The 14,466-nt window shown below is 47.9% G+C and overlaps 1 protein-coding gene across 1 annotated transcript in view; it reads right to left on the reverse strand.

Moving 5' to 3' along the window:
- Nucleotides 1-14,466, reverse strand: part of RMDN3 (regulator of microtubule dynamics 3) — a 30,064-nt gene continuing 15,598 nt past the window's right edge. Inside the window, exons 7-12 of the mRNA XM_034061525.1 lie at nt 8,868-8,943; nt 6,106-6,183; nt 4,936-5,034; nt 3,786-3,839; nt 2,363-2,443; nt 1-1,214 (exon numbers count right to left, since the gene is read on the reverse strand). Of these exons, the coding sequence (XP_033917416.1) occupies nt 1,161-1,214; nt 2,363-2,443; nt 3,786-3,839; nt 4,936-5,034; nt 6,106-6,183; nt 8,868-8,943 (442 nt within the window). The 3' untranslated portion in view covers nt 1-1,160. The remainder of the gene's footprint in view (nt 1,215-2,362; nt 2,444-3,785; nt 3,840-4,935; nt 5,035-6,105; nt 6,184-8,867; nt 8,944-14,466) is intronic.

Below are 14,466 nucleotides of genomic sequence, written 5' to 3' on the forward strand. Positions count from 1 at the left end.
GGGGATCAAGAAATGCTTTACTCTTGCAGCAGTTCCCTTTACACTGCACACATTACAGAGCATGGCAAGACGTGACAGACATTAGTGTGTGGTTAGCTGCCAACTGGGATTCAAGGGGAGATCAAGGAAGCCTTGCTAAGTACACAGGGAACTCTCTGAGCACAGGTTCTGCTTCCCCATCCATGGCAGTGAGCAGCAGTTCTCTGCTGCTGTTTGGTACCAGGAGCTGGCAGAGGCAATGGCAGTGGTGGCTTCACCTTCCTGGTACCACCTCCTTGGTCCAGACCATCACAGGGAAGCATCACACACATTCCCTATGTGATCCATCCATAAATCAGCTCTCTTCAGACTACATTATCACATCACATTGTGAAGGAAAGCTCTTTGGTCCCCAGTAATAACTCCTTAGAGCAAGCAGGGGAAAACCAGTAAGGGAGGTCAGGCATAGCTGGGAAGTACTGGTGGGTTCTGGATACCCCCATCAAGCTCTTCCCAGCAAGGAAGAATGGGGCTGACAACTCATTGGAAGTCATTGTCTGGGGTTTTTGGTTATGGTCTTTCTTCAGTCACAGTTTCAGTGCCCATTTGACTCCAGTGCAGCATCACACTGGTAAAGGCACCAAGCACAGAGCCTTGGGATGTGCCCTCACCCAAGCATAGGCAGAGGAGTCAGTTCTTTCAGCTGATTCAATCCCTCCATGTTAGTAAGGGGAGAGAAGGGCCAAGCTGAAGGACAATGTGGCCACAGCCTTCCTCAGGCACCCGCTGAGGCCTCCAGTGCAGGCTGTGGGGTAGAGCTGGTGATATAAAATCTATGTGTAGGTAAAAACAGGTACAGATTAGGGTGTATTGTTATATCTCACACGTAGCTATGATCCCTACAACCACAACTGATTGTATATCACAGATTCTACCTACAGACACAAGCCACTTGTCAGGAATTGGACGTTTTGGAGGAGTTTAAAACCCAACATGGTCAGTGCTGGAAGAAGGGAACCAGACACAGTTTGATCCCATCACATCCCACCACGAGCTCCTCCTGCTGTGTGGTTCTTCCTGTGAACTCCATTGGCTCCTCCATGAAGGGAATGTCGGGATCATGGAACCCCTGACTGGGGTTTCCTGTCTGTGCTGTACCAAGAGGAATGAGTTTTCCACATTCACTCTTCCCAGGCTGAGCGCATCTCTTCGAGGTCTCTCTCACTCTCTGCATCCTGGATACACAAGAAGAGAACAGATAAACCCACTGAGATGATGGAAAAGAGCATTTCCCTTCCCCAAGCCCACACAAGGTTTTAAGGACACCCCCATCCCTACACTTTCCTCCTAATGCCTTTTTCCTCTCTCCACACTCCCATCTCTGAAGCTTACTTCAGTTTCCAGGTACCAAAGAGGGTTTCTCTTAGGTTTCCTTGCTCAGCCTGGAACCCCTTTGCTTTTCCTTCCCAGTGCGATGGGAGCTGTTTGATGATGAAGTAACATTTACAAAGCCCTAATGCAGCCACTTAAGCACTGGCTTCTTACTCAGCTCCCACTTGCAACGCTGGAGCAGAGAGGTGCAATAGCAGGCAGTGCCCTGCAGGGGGCAGCGCAGACACACCAGCTCCCTGCGGATGCCTCTCAGGATCTCTCACCTGATGCTCCATTGCCTTAATTCCAGCATCAATACTTCCACTATAGTGACCTGAAAACCCATTCTGGCCTTAAAACCGAAGGGGCATGAAAATGATGCATATTTGATGTAGTCATGGAATCCCTGAGTGGTTTGGGGGGGAAGGAACCTCAAAACTCATCCACAGTCCCAATTCACTCATCTCAGTCTCCCCTCGGGCAGGTTAAAGCCATTCCCCTCTGTCCTGTCCCTCCAGGCCCTTGTCCAAAGCCCCTCTCCAGGTTTCTTATAGGCTCTTGTAGGTATTGCAGCAGGTAACACCTGCTCCAGCCCTAGGACAACCACTCAGCTCCAGCATCCCCCTCTGAACTGAGCTGCCCAGGCAAAGAGTGCCCAAAGGAATAACCCCCCCCAGAAGCCAGGTACTGGGATGGGTACCACAGCAGTCAGCAGTTCTGGAGATGCTCCAGTGCTGAACACATGCTGTGCATTCAGATATGCCCATAACCAAACCCTGTGAGTAACAGAGGACTTGCACAGCAGGGGCTGGACTGCTAAACCCCTATCAGACACACTCAGCTGCTTCAGCTTCAGCTTTGCTGAACTGCTTCAAGCACTCAGATCTCACGTCCCAGGAGGAGAAGAGTGACCACACTAAGGAATAAGACACTTGAGAAGCTGGGTTTGCCCCCTGGAAGCAGTTCTATCTCTGTAACCACTCAGCAGCAGGGGGTTCACTGAGCCCCTTACCTCTTTTGTATTAACAGGCAGCTCAGAAGCAAGGTTCATCCAGAGAACAGCAGCAGCTTTGTTCCCCAGGTCCCTGTAACACTGAGGAGGAAAGAAAGGACAGTGTGAGAAGAGCTACACAGGAAAAACCAGGCAGCAAATGTAACTGAGCCATTAGGAACCCTACCAACTGATAAGAGTTGTTTCTAGCCCTTACCTATTTGCAGTGTGGGGTTTGGGGCTTCTGACATGTCCTGCAGCATCCTTTGCTCACAAACCATTACAATCACAGCAGGTTATGGAATAACAGAATGGGTTTTTGCTTGGTTTGGTGGATCTGGGGGGTTTGTGCTGTTTTAGGTAAGGAGATTGCTTTTTGGTTGGAGATTTTGGGGGAGTTTGTGCTGTTTTAGACAAGGAGATTCCTTTTTGGTTGGAGATTTTAAGGTGTCCCTCTGATTTTCACCATTTTTGAAGCTCTCATTTCCACATAGCCCCTATTCCTCACACTGCTCCACCATAAAACCTCTATACTGAGAGCACATCATCTTACAGAGCTCACATTCCCCAGGCTGTTAGACCTGAGGTCATTGCTCTGTGCCACTGAATACTTACAGCCCTGACAGGTCCCACCATCATAGAATCCCAGACTGGTTTGGGTTGGAAGGGACCATCCAGTTCCAACCCCTGCTCACACACAGTGAGCTGCAATGGATCAAAGGCAACATCCAGCTGATGTAAAGGCCACTACATCTCTTGCTGGGTTTTCCTCCTCCATCACCTTCATCTTCCCTTAGCAAGATGCTTATTGGGATGTAAGTTCTGTGCCAAGAGCCCACTCATAATGTGCTCCAGACCAAGCAGATCCTACCACTCATACATGGTAAAACTCCCATTGTTTGGGACATTGGGAATGCCACAGGGAATGACTGCAGCTGCTTTTCCTACACCCCCTCTGGAAGCATAAAGCATCAATGTTAACATTTCAAGAGTTCAAACCCAATTACTCCCTCAATGCAAGCAAAGGGAGCACCAGCTCCAAGCACTTGTGGTGCCTTTAATCATCACTCAAGGCTCCCACTTGTATTGGGAAAACAGAGACACACTTTACCCTTTACTCTTCCCCAGGATTTCCTGCATACCCCATGGAAGTCCATGGCTCTGGTGGGATTAAACCTCCAGCCTGTGGCCTTCACATTGCACTTCATACAGGATTAGATGTGCTAAAACCCAAGCAGGATGCTCCATTGGGCAAAAGCCTCCCTGCATCCCAATGCCCCTGCACTGAATGATTTGGCCTATTATAACCTTACAAAGTCTTGCTGCTGCATGCAGTCATGCTTAGCACTTTACAGTCAAAGACCATTGGTTAACACAAGTATTTCTCATCTTAGGACCATATATGATATGAGTGACCTAAAGAAAGCAACAAGTGACTGGTTACCTTGGAAATGTACATTCTTCCTGCCTTGGAATACCCTGGGCTCAGCTCCTCAACCTGCAAAGAAGAGAGGGGAGGGTGCAACAGGCAGAGAAAAGCAGATGTTAGGGTATGCAAAGGACACAGCAAAGGCTTAGAGCTGTCTTAGTGCATCTCTTAAACCCAGATGAGTAACCCTACTGTTGTAGCTACCTAGCTCAGTGTCAGAGCTTTACCTAGACTTGACTGGCTGGGTCAGCAAAGCTTCTATGAATAAGAGGACAAAGACCCCCCAATTCCCCCCAAATTCCCATTCACAGTAGGATTCCTACAAGGTAGGGAGCACTCCTAACAACTTCTTCCTAGGAACAGAATGACAGGGGAGCATTCACTTCTCTGGGTACCCTGTGCCAGTGCCTCACCCCTCTCACAGTGAAGAACTTCCTTAGATCCAACCTGACCTTCCCCTGTTTCAGTTTGAAGCCATCACCCCTTGTCCTGTCGCTATGAAGAGTCCCTCTCCGACATCCCCTTCAGATAGGCTGGAAGCTGCTCTGGGGTCTCCACACATCCATTCTCCTCCAAACCCCATAAGCAGTGAGCCCCTGGAGCAGTTGTCTCCATAGGTTTGAGATGGAGAGGTTGGACCTAACCAGCCTCTTACTAAAGAGACCCTGAAGTGACAGAACCTGCCTATGGAAGCATTCCCAGGGATGAGCTCAAGCAGATCCTACAGAGCCTGGAAGGCTACAGCCCATCTGCATCCCAAGCAATGGATCACTGCACTCTGCAGCTTTCCGAAGGGAAACCAAATCCCTTAAAAACAATTCTGAACCTTTTGGGTCTGGTTCTGACCACCTCAAAATCCCTTTCTTCTGTCTGCTTATTCTACATCAAAGTTTGGCTTTCACCAGCTTTTCCTCCACAGTTTTATAGAATCAGGGAATGCTTTGGGTTGGAAGGGATCCTAAAGCTCCTCCAGCTCCAACCCCTTCCACTGGAGCAGCTGCTCCAAGCCCCTGTGTCCAACCTGGCCTTGAGCACTGTCAGAGATGGGGCAGCCACAGCTGCTCTGGGCACCCTGGGAGTGATGGGTTTAAGCAGAACACATGCACCCCAGTTCCCCACCTATGACTGCATTAACCAGGGTCCCCTGGTTATGAGGTCTCCTTACCCGTAAGAAGTTCTGCAGTGCATCCTGTACAGTGGCTGTTGGAGGAGCTTCAAACAGAGCAGATGCTGTCTTCTTCTCAAGCCATCCCAGGTGTGAAACCTGCCAGAACAGGGACATGAAACCCACTGGAGACCCAGTAAGCACAGAAATACAGACCAGGAATTCCCTGGAACTGGCCCATTCTCCTTTGAGAAAGCCAAAGGTCCTGGTAGTGTTAGCAGAGTCTGGGGGAGGCTCCAAGTCCAACCACAGCATTGAACCTGATTTGACTTCCCCATCCTGAGTCAGCTTTCGCAGTTCCATACATCAGCTGCCATGTGCATAATGGTCAACGTTAGAGTTGTCTCCACAACTGATGTACTGCAGCTCCCCATGCTGGACTGGCAGACTCCTTGATTACAGGTAGGAAAACTTGGATGGAAAGCTGAGAGATCCTGAATGACAGTGTCCTGGCAACAACACTTCAGGAGTGCTGCTATAAAAGCCTTGCAGTGCTACATAGCATCATAGAATAGTCAGGGCTGGAAAGGACCTTGAGATCATCCAGTTCCAACCCCTGCCATGGGCAGGGACACCTCACACTAAACCATGGCACCCAAGGCTTCATCCAACCTGGCCTTGAACACTGCCAGGGATGGAGCATTCACAACCTCCCTGGGCAACCCATTCCAGTGCCTCAGCACCCTCACAGCAAAGAATTTCTTCCTTAGATCCAGTCTAAACCTCCCCTGTTTCAGTTTGAACCCGTTACCCCTTGTCCTATCACTACAGTCCCTAATGAAGAGTCCATCCCAGCATCCCTATAGCCCCTTCAGACACTGGAAGCTGCTCTGAGGTCTCCACGCAGCTTCTCTTCTCCAGGCTGAACAGCCCCAACTTTCTCAGCCTATCTATGAGCTTTTAAACCTTCAGAGGTTCCTGAATGCAGGATATAAATGGTGCTCATCACTGGAGTGTTCTTCTTGGTACTGTCTCAGGTCTGAAGAGCAACTTCTTCAAGCAACTACAGCATTTCCACACCTTCCTTTCTGATCCAGCATCTGAGCTCAGAGCTAAGAGTGTCCTCAGTCCTTACAGATGCTGGTTTGAATCCACCTCTCTCTCATTCACCCAGGGAATTCAATGCCAAGGAGGAAGGAAACAGCAGTAAGTAGCACAGAACTGGTTTACCTGGTAACACCACCTCCCCAGAAGATAGTAGGACTGTGGATCCTCTGGTTTCAGTTCAATTGCTTTATCGATGTGTTCCTATGGAAAATCACCACCAACACACATTACACCTTTGCTATAATCAAATACAACATCCACAAGAGGAGACAAAAACATGTGGAAAATAGAAAAGAAGAAGGGGGGGTTGGAACTGGATGATTTTAAGGTCTTTTCCAACCCAAACCATACTATGATTCTATGATTTCAGGCAAGAAAGGGTTAATGTAAAGTGTGGCTGTAGCTGCTGCTGAGCACCAGGCACTTATAGCAGCTGCCTGCAAAGCTTGTCAAGCCTTGCCATGAGCTGATGAGTGGAGGAACCCAATGCATCCGATACAGGAGCTGACCGTGGATACCCCAAGCAGAATGAGATAGAGGAAGAGAAAATGAATGACTGCAAACATCACTTTGGGACAACTGAAAAGTAACAGCTTGAATATGTGTGTTTGTAAAGTATTAGAGGCTGTGATTTCGTGTGTAAAACCACCTGTATTTACTAGCCAGTTGCTAACAAGAAACAACACCTTGTATGGTGTGGATTTATCACCTGTTGGAGATGTTGGAGCATGAACATTTGTATCAGATGCTAGAAAATGCTAAGGCAAAAGCTAGAAAGATTCTAATATGATGGTACTGTTATAAAGCACAGAATGGGACAAATTAAGAGGGTTGGAGAACTCCACTGGTAAGAGGTTTCTTTGGTCAGTCCCTCGCTGCCATCAGCATCTTCAACATCCTGCTGCACTCTGTGATACTCTGCTCATGTAAACCTGTGTGTGTGATACTCTGCTCATGTAAACCTGTGTGTGCTTTGCTGAAGTAGTGACTTGTTACTGGATGCAGCAGGTGAAACTGCATTGACAACAAGGTGCAAGGACTGAGGATGACCAAGTGCCTGCTACCACAGTCAAGGGCAAGACTGGGTTGGCCTGGTGGCTCCTCCGGTAGAACCTTTACAACTGAATCCAACAAGATGGAAATGGGAACTCCATGTCCTGGAGTAAATCTGTAACAATTCACTTAAACTGAGCAGAAAACCAGAGAATTTGTTAGTATTTTTGATAGTATTTTGTGCCCTGGGTGTGCTGCAGCTGCAGCCAATGCAAGTCTGCAGACATCAGCCTGTTGGGCAGCTGAACAAGTGAATCTCACTTCTGACACTGACTGATGTAATGAAGGATGCTGATAGCAACAGGAAGGTGATCTGACAGAATCGTGCAGTGATTGATTTGCTGTTATCAGCACATGGTCATGGATGTAATGGATTTGGGGGAATGTGTTGCTTTAATTTGTCTGATCATTCACAATCTGTATTATCAGATGTTACATGAGCTACAACAGAATGTACAGAAGATACAGGTAGAAACTGGATTAGATGATTGGTTATTACCAATAGGCTTTAGTGGTTGGTTTCAACCTTTGTTATACAGCTTATTACAACTTGTTATAACCTTGATTATTCTCAGATGTATTTTGTGTTGTCTTGTAAGCTGTGGGAAAACTGATACAGAATCTAGTGAAAAACATCTGCATTGGGCAAAAATAAGGGGGAATTGTGGACTGGCTGCATCACCTTGTGCCCAATCCTGATGTTTGAGCATTAGAAGATGGTGTGTATGAGCAGTGCAGCCACAATCCCAAGTCAGGAAGTGCCTACGTGGAGCTCAACACAAATGGAGGATGAAGAAAGCCATAGGTAAAGAAGCAGCAGTAGCAGTGTGAGCAAGAGGAGAAGAAACTGGGATGTGTTAAGACACAGCAGTGAACTGGGAGCAAGTTCTGGAGACCAGGCTCTCATAAGCTTAATGTAACCAATTGTGTCTTAGCTGCTGTGTGCTATACTGTACATGTATCCACTAATACAGCAAGCTATTGATTATGTATCAGATCTTAATACAGCCGGTTATTGTGTATGTATCTAATACACTGAGCTATTGAAAGCAGATACAGAGACTAACATGGAAATTCTAGCTTAGCCAATAGCTATGTATAGATAGGCAGGTGGACAAACCAATGTAACCAATGGAAGAGTGTTTAGCAGCGCATGGGCTATCACTATATATAGGCAATCATGATCAATAAAGCAAGCAAGATATGTAACTCATACTGAGTACGTTCTTGACTTCGGCTGAGTCTTCTCCAACACTCAAGGACAAGAATTCCTACACACAACAGGATGAAGCTGCCCTTCATTTTATTCTAGCACCTTTTCAGAGCTCTGATATAACCAACTTACCTGTCACATCAACCACTGAGGAGGTAATGCTGATTATGTGGCTTGTTCTGCAGTAACCACTCCATCCTCTCACCCTTTAACATCCCTGCTCTGGGTGAGAGGCAAATGAAGGCATCTGAGGCAGATTAAACCCTCTCTGAAAAACAGCCCCTTTGCATATAGGGGAGGGTGCAGTTACTGCAGAAGAGCCAGGGCTGTACTTCATTACCACATGGTAATTCCCTATTTTAAGCTCATCATACAGGTACATTCTGTTTGCAAAGCTTTTATTCTTCCTCTTCCTGGTATCCTAGTGTGGGAGAGTACAGAGGCAGAGCAGCCACCTCATCACTGCTGGAATCACCTTCTTCAGCCCAAACCCTCCACCCACAGAACCTCTTTGAGACCCATCTCTTCCCTAATAGGATCTGGAGGCAATGTTCCTACCTTTCCATTACAGAAGTGAGTATTGCTCAACACTTACACCCAGTAGGTTCCTTCTACTCACCTTAAACACATACCCAGTTTGAATGCGCTTCTGGATACTCTCATGTTCTGCCAGCTGCCCACAGAGAATAGCATACCTACACAGGGAGACATTGCAGCACATCAGTTTTAAAGGCACATTTACATCCTGTTGCTGTCTTCAGGAGGAAGGTATCTATGTGCATTAAAGCTGCACTGGGGAAAACAAGGAGTACTCTACACCTTTCTCAAGGAAGGGTCTATGCACAAGTATTCAGTGCCAAGAAGGTGTTAGCTTGAAGGATGCCAGCAAGTGAATAGGAGTGGTTTGGTGTGACACAAACTCATTGCTGTCTGGCTGAGGAGCCTTTCATCCACCTATGACAGGAGCTTCTACACCCTAAAGTCCTTCACTCAGCAATGAAACTGTGTCAGAACACAAAGCAAGGAAGAGTAAGGGCTACAGCAGCGAGAGCCAGGACTGTGGAAAGCTCTATGCTAACTATGGCACACAGCCACCTTCCATATGCAACACCCCATCTACAGCACAGCAGTTGTCTACTTACAGGGAAAATACCATGGAAACCTACCCACATCCTGCAGCCTGACATGGCCACCAAGCTTGGGAAGCAAAAGAACACACTTTCAGCATTGCAAGTGCAAGGCCCTTTAGTTTTGTGTAGCAAGAGATCCTAAATTGTGACCCTGAGAAGCCCAATGTCTATCAGATCAGTTCTTTGATGAGCTGTGATGAGGAAGGTTCATTAGCAGTGGGTTTGCACCCTCCCATCTCATCCCCTTGCCCCACAGCAGCTCCATCCCCTCCCTCCCTGCACTGCTCCCCATGGAAACACCATATCATAGGGAGGTGCAAGGGCACCGTTGCCAAAGAGAACACAGGATCCCAAGTTCTGGCTGTGTGGATTCAGTCTTTGGCCTCTGCCATCCCATTCAGATGAGATCCATGTGAAGGAAGGCAGCTCCCCGCTGTGCTCAGAGCCTGGCATGGGTCAATGGATGGGCAAATGAATAACACAAGTCTTATCCTTACAAAAACATAGCTGGAAAGAAGGATGCAAAGAGACCTCCCTGGAGGTTTCATTTACTACAACCACATCCCAACGCTGCTGGGTCTTCATCTCCTCTGTATCCCAAAGCATCCCTGCTGATGGGTAAGGGATGTCCATGCAGGAATTTGCCAGAGGACTTTAGGATCATCAGTGTCATGAGAAACCCCACAGATGGATTCACACCTCCTGGCTCTGCCTGAGCTACATGTGCAATGTGTGAGTTACTATACAAAGAAGTGCATCTCCTAAATACTGCCATGTTTGTTGTTAAACCTCATTCCTTTAACATGTTATTTTTCGTGTGAAAAAGCACTGGTTCAGCTCTAAAATCCCTATTTTCCATGACAATGGCAAAGATCAATGTGTTAAGTGGGTAAAATCCTTTCCCCCAGCTGGAGTTCAGAGCTGCTCCATCACAATGTGTTGCTTGCAGAGGATGAAGTCAGTGTTTTTATGAGCTGCTCCAGTTGTGTTTCATAACTGGCATCAGCCTGTGCTAAACATCCCTTACCACATGACTGGGGTTTAGGAACAGAAGCCAGTAAAAGGCCTGTTTCCTATGATCACAAGATAGAATATTCCTGTACAATAAGTCATGTAGACCTCTTTAATGTATAGAATCCCAGAGGGCTTTGGGTTGGAAGGGACCTTAAAGCTCCTCCAGCTCCAATCCCAACCCCTTCCCATGGAGCAGCTGCTCCAAGCCCCTGTGTCCAACCTGGCCTTGAGCACTGCCAGGGATGGGGCAGCCACAGCTTCTCTGTGCCTCTGTGATTGACTCAGATCCTTCCTTCCTGTCCTCCCTCAGCAGCACCAATGTGGTTTTCCACTTCCATCCCTTCTGCTTGGTTAGTTTGGCTTATTTATTCTACTCCATTTGGGAAATGCCTTGGGATGAGCATCACAGGAGGCTCTGTGGAGTTATAGGACTGACAAGCAATAACAGATTAACAGCAATGAGTTAGGGAAGGGGGTTTTCATCTGTAAACACCACGTAACCTCTGGAGCTCTGCTCAAATCAATGTCTCAGCAGTTACCAAAACCTTTCATTATGACTTCACTTGACTAATTATTAACCAGAAGCACTCATTACACTGCAGACACTGGTCAAACTGCAAGCTCCCATTGGGATCTCAGCCAGGATGTCCCCATTTACCAGTATATCAGCTCATGGAAGCAGACCCTACCAGATGAGAGACTGTCTGTCCTTCCACCTTAAACCCCCGAGCTCAGAACATGCAGCTTTGAAGACACTTCCTTTCTGATGGTGCCCTTTGGCTGCCTCCATCACAGCAGGACATGCACATGGAATCCAGCCCTGGCACCTCCAGCTCCATGGCCAGGGTGCTTTGCCAACCCAAACACATCTCTTATCTCTCTTAACTGTGTCAGAAGGCTTGGTAGCTGAGCGTGCTGCTGCTCCTTCCTGCATGGGACAACCAGTAAAGTCAATAATATAGGGGATAATATAAAGGGAGGAGGGAAAAGGAATGGGGAGAAGCAGCTATGATGCTGGACACATAGTTCTACCCAAAGTAATATGGACCTGGGAGCAAACCTCTGCAGAAAGCTCTCTGCAGGCTGCTCTGGGTGAGTCTGGCCATGACTTCAGCATTACACGAGTGCAGGGACCTCATGTGAGTTTGACTCATGAGCAGCATCCACAACAGCCACTGTTCCAGCAATATGAACATCACCTCACTGCCATCCAAACAACACCCTTGGATCTGCCTGAAGTTTTCACTGTTTTAAGGGAAAACAGCTTTCATTTGTCCAACTGAAACAATCCTGTTGGGGGGTGTCACCCATTGCACAACTTATGGCTCACGTCTCCCAAACACCCTCCTCAGCCTTGCACCAGGGGAGCCAACAAGATGCAACAGAAGCAATTCATAGTGACTCTTGTTGCTCTACAAGAGCAGCCAAATCCTGCTCCCCAAGCAAAGCCCCCACTTGCCAAGTGTGATCAGCTCCACTTTGGCCAAGATATACCAAGATGAAAGCAAGAGCCCAATGTACACCAAGATGTAATCCCAATACCACCTTCGGTTTGAGGCAGAGGATCCCTTAAAATGCATTCCTAGGAACACACTTGGGTTCAAAGGAGACCTGGCAAATGATGTTATGTGTTAGCTACTAAGGAGTTTAATCAGGCACGTGGCTAAAACCAGTTTTCATTAGTGGTTTAAGCCAAAATGCAAATGACTGGCACAGAAAAGAAAGGCTGGAACATCCCCTTCTGTACCAGCACTGAAAACTGCCTTTCCTTCATCCTATACCAGTTAAACTCTTCTTTGGCAACCTCAGCTGGGACACACACTGTCTTCAGTCTGGCTCACTGTCTGTGCTGGGTTTATCTGCTGAAGATCTCTGCTCTGCCTTGGGAGGCAGCAGGAAAGGACCATATGTGCTCTCTTTGAAGAACAAGATGTATTCATCCCCAGAGAAGTCTGAAGATACAAATGGTATTTATTGTGTAGAACACACTGTTTTTATGGAGTGACCTCATGCCTGTTTCAACCTCTGGTATTACTCAGAAGATGCAGTTTCATCTGGAGCCCTGTCACCTGTGCTATGAGAGCTTTCTACTGACACCCTGAGCTCTTAGGATCTCAGGTCTCACATCTTCTCTTTATGTCCAACAGACTGTAAATGTTATTTACCTGTTTCCAGGAGCAGGGATATTCATCCCAAATGAGGTTTCTTCTGTCCCTGCTCTGATTCTCGAGTCCTTTCTCTTCCTTGACTCCTCTCTGGTGTTCCCACTCTCAAAGCCTGTGTGGCTCAGGACATGGAACACGATTCCAACACCCCGATGAAGGGAAGGACCCTCCTCAGTCACAGATGCTGCCAGGCAGCTCCAGCTACATGTTATTTCTCCTCCTCTGACTTCAGAACTATCTTCTAACACCAGTACTGATTTGCTATATAGTTCCTTCTGCCTCTAATGTACACTGAGAGTAACTTCCATGTTTAATCCACCCATTGAAGAGAAATGCTCAGCTCATAGATGCAGACACAGTTCCAGATCGGCCAGGTCTGGGCAGTACAACAGAGTTAAACCCTAAAGTACTGCCAGTTGTTCAAATTGAAACTCTTTTCAAGTCATATCCGGATGCCATCACTTTCCAAAGAACTGGTACCTACCCACAGCCAGGCAGATGGACCAGCACAAGCTGGTGGCACAATGTGCCCATAGCATTACAGGGACTTGGAGCTGTTGCAGTGAGTCCAGAGGAGGCCATGGGGATGCTGTGAGGGCTGGAGCAGCTCTGCTCTGGAGCCAGGCTGGGAGAGCTGGGCTGGGGCAGCCTGGACAAGAGAAGGCTCCTGAAGGGGAGACCTGAGAGCAGCTCCAGTGCCTAAAGGGGCTGCAGGAAAGCTGGAGAGGGGCTTGGGACAAGGGATGTAGGGACAGGCCAAGGGGAATGGCTTGAACCTGCCCAAGAGAGGGGAGACTGAGCTGAGCTCTGAGGCAGAAGCTGTTCCCTGGGAGGGTGCTGAGGCGCTGGCACAGGGTGCCCAGAGAAGCTGTGGCTGCCCCATCCCTGGCAGTGCTCAAGGCCAGGTTGGACACAGGGGCTTGGAGCAGCTGCTCCAGTGGAAGGGGTTGGAGCTGGAGGAGCTTTAAGGTCCCTTCCAACACAAACCAGGCTGGGATTCTATGAAGGTAAAAGGGCTGATGCACAATTCAGTGGCTCCTGAGTGTGAAGTCTAAGCAGTAAACCACAGAGGTCTGTGCAAGGATTGGTGCCTCTCCTATCCACCCCTAAAAGCAGGAACAGACTTTAAAACCTGAACAACTGTTTGCTCTGTGCTCTTCATGAGCTGAAATCAGCTCAGGCAGCATTCACTTCCATTGGATGTAATACCTGTGCAGAGACCTCTCACAACCAGAGCAGAGAATGACTTTGTCTATATCAAAAGTAAGAATCAGGTGATTATAAGAGAGCACATAGGCATTAAGAACACTCAGTATCATTCCAATCAGCCTACAGCACACAGAGGTATCCCAAAGGTAGTAAATACACCAAAGCCCCAGCACACCTCTCCCATGCTCCTGTATTCCTAAGCAGTGCCTCCCAGGGAAGCACAGCTGAGATCAGTCCCCCCACACCAGAGCTGATGTCCATGAAGCAAGTGACTACAACAAGAGCCTTGTACCAACCAAGCCTCATTTCAAAGACAACCCAGGAGGTCCATCAAAGGGCTCTCCCTCACATCTGGGCAGCTCCCAAAGCCAGTCCAGACACAGTCCCAGACCTTCAGTCATCTTCTGTCATTCTGAAGCTGCCAGAGCCTTCAAACCATCCAGCCACAAACCAGCCTGCTCCCCATTGCCAGCCCTCACAAAGCCCTCTTATCCACATCCTTATATTCTTCATTTGGTGCTTTACAATGTCAGGGATTACTGCAGTAACCAGAAGGGGCTGAAAGAGGGGAAGTTTTACTTGCACTGACGACTGCATGTGAAGTGTCTTCTGTCCTGCTCAACAAGCATCACACCTTAGAGCAAACAAACAGGGAATGATTGTGCAACAGGCAAATCATACAGCAAAGGGAGCCATGAGC

Source organism: Melopsittacus undulatus, chromosome 4 (genome assembly GCF_012275295.1).
Source record: "Melopsittacus undulatus isolate bMelUnd1 chromosome 4, bMelUnd1.mat.Z, whole genome shotgun sequence".
NCBI lineage: Eukaryota > Metazoa > Chordata > Aves > Psittaciformes > Psittaculidae > Melopsittacus > Melopsittacus undulatus.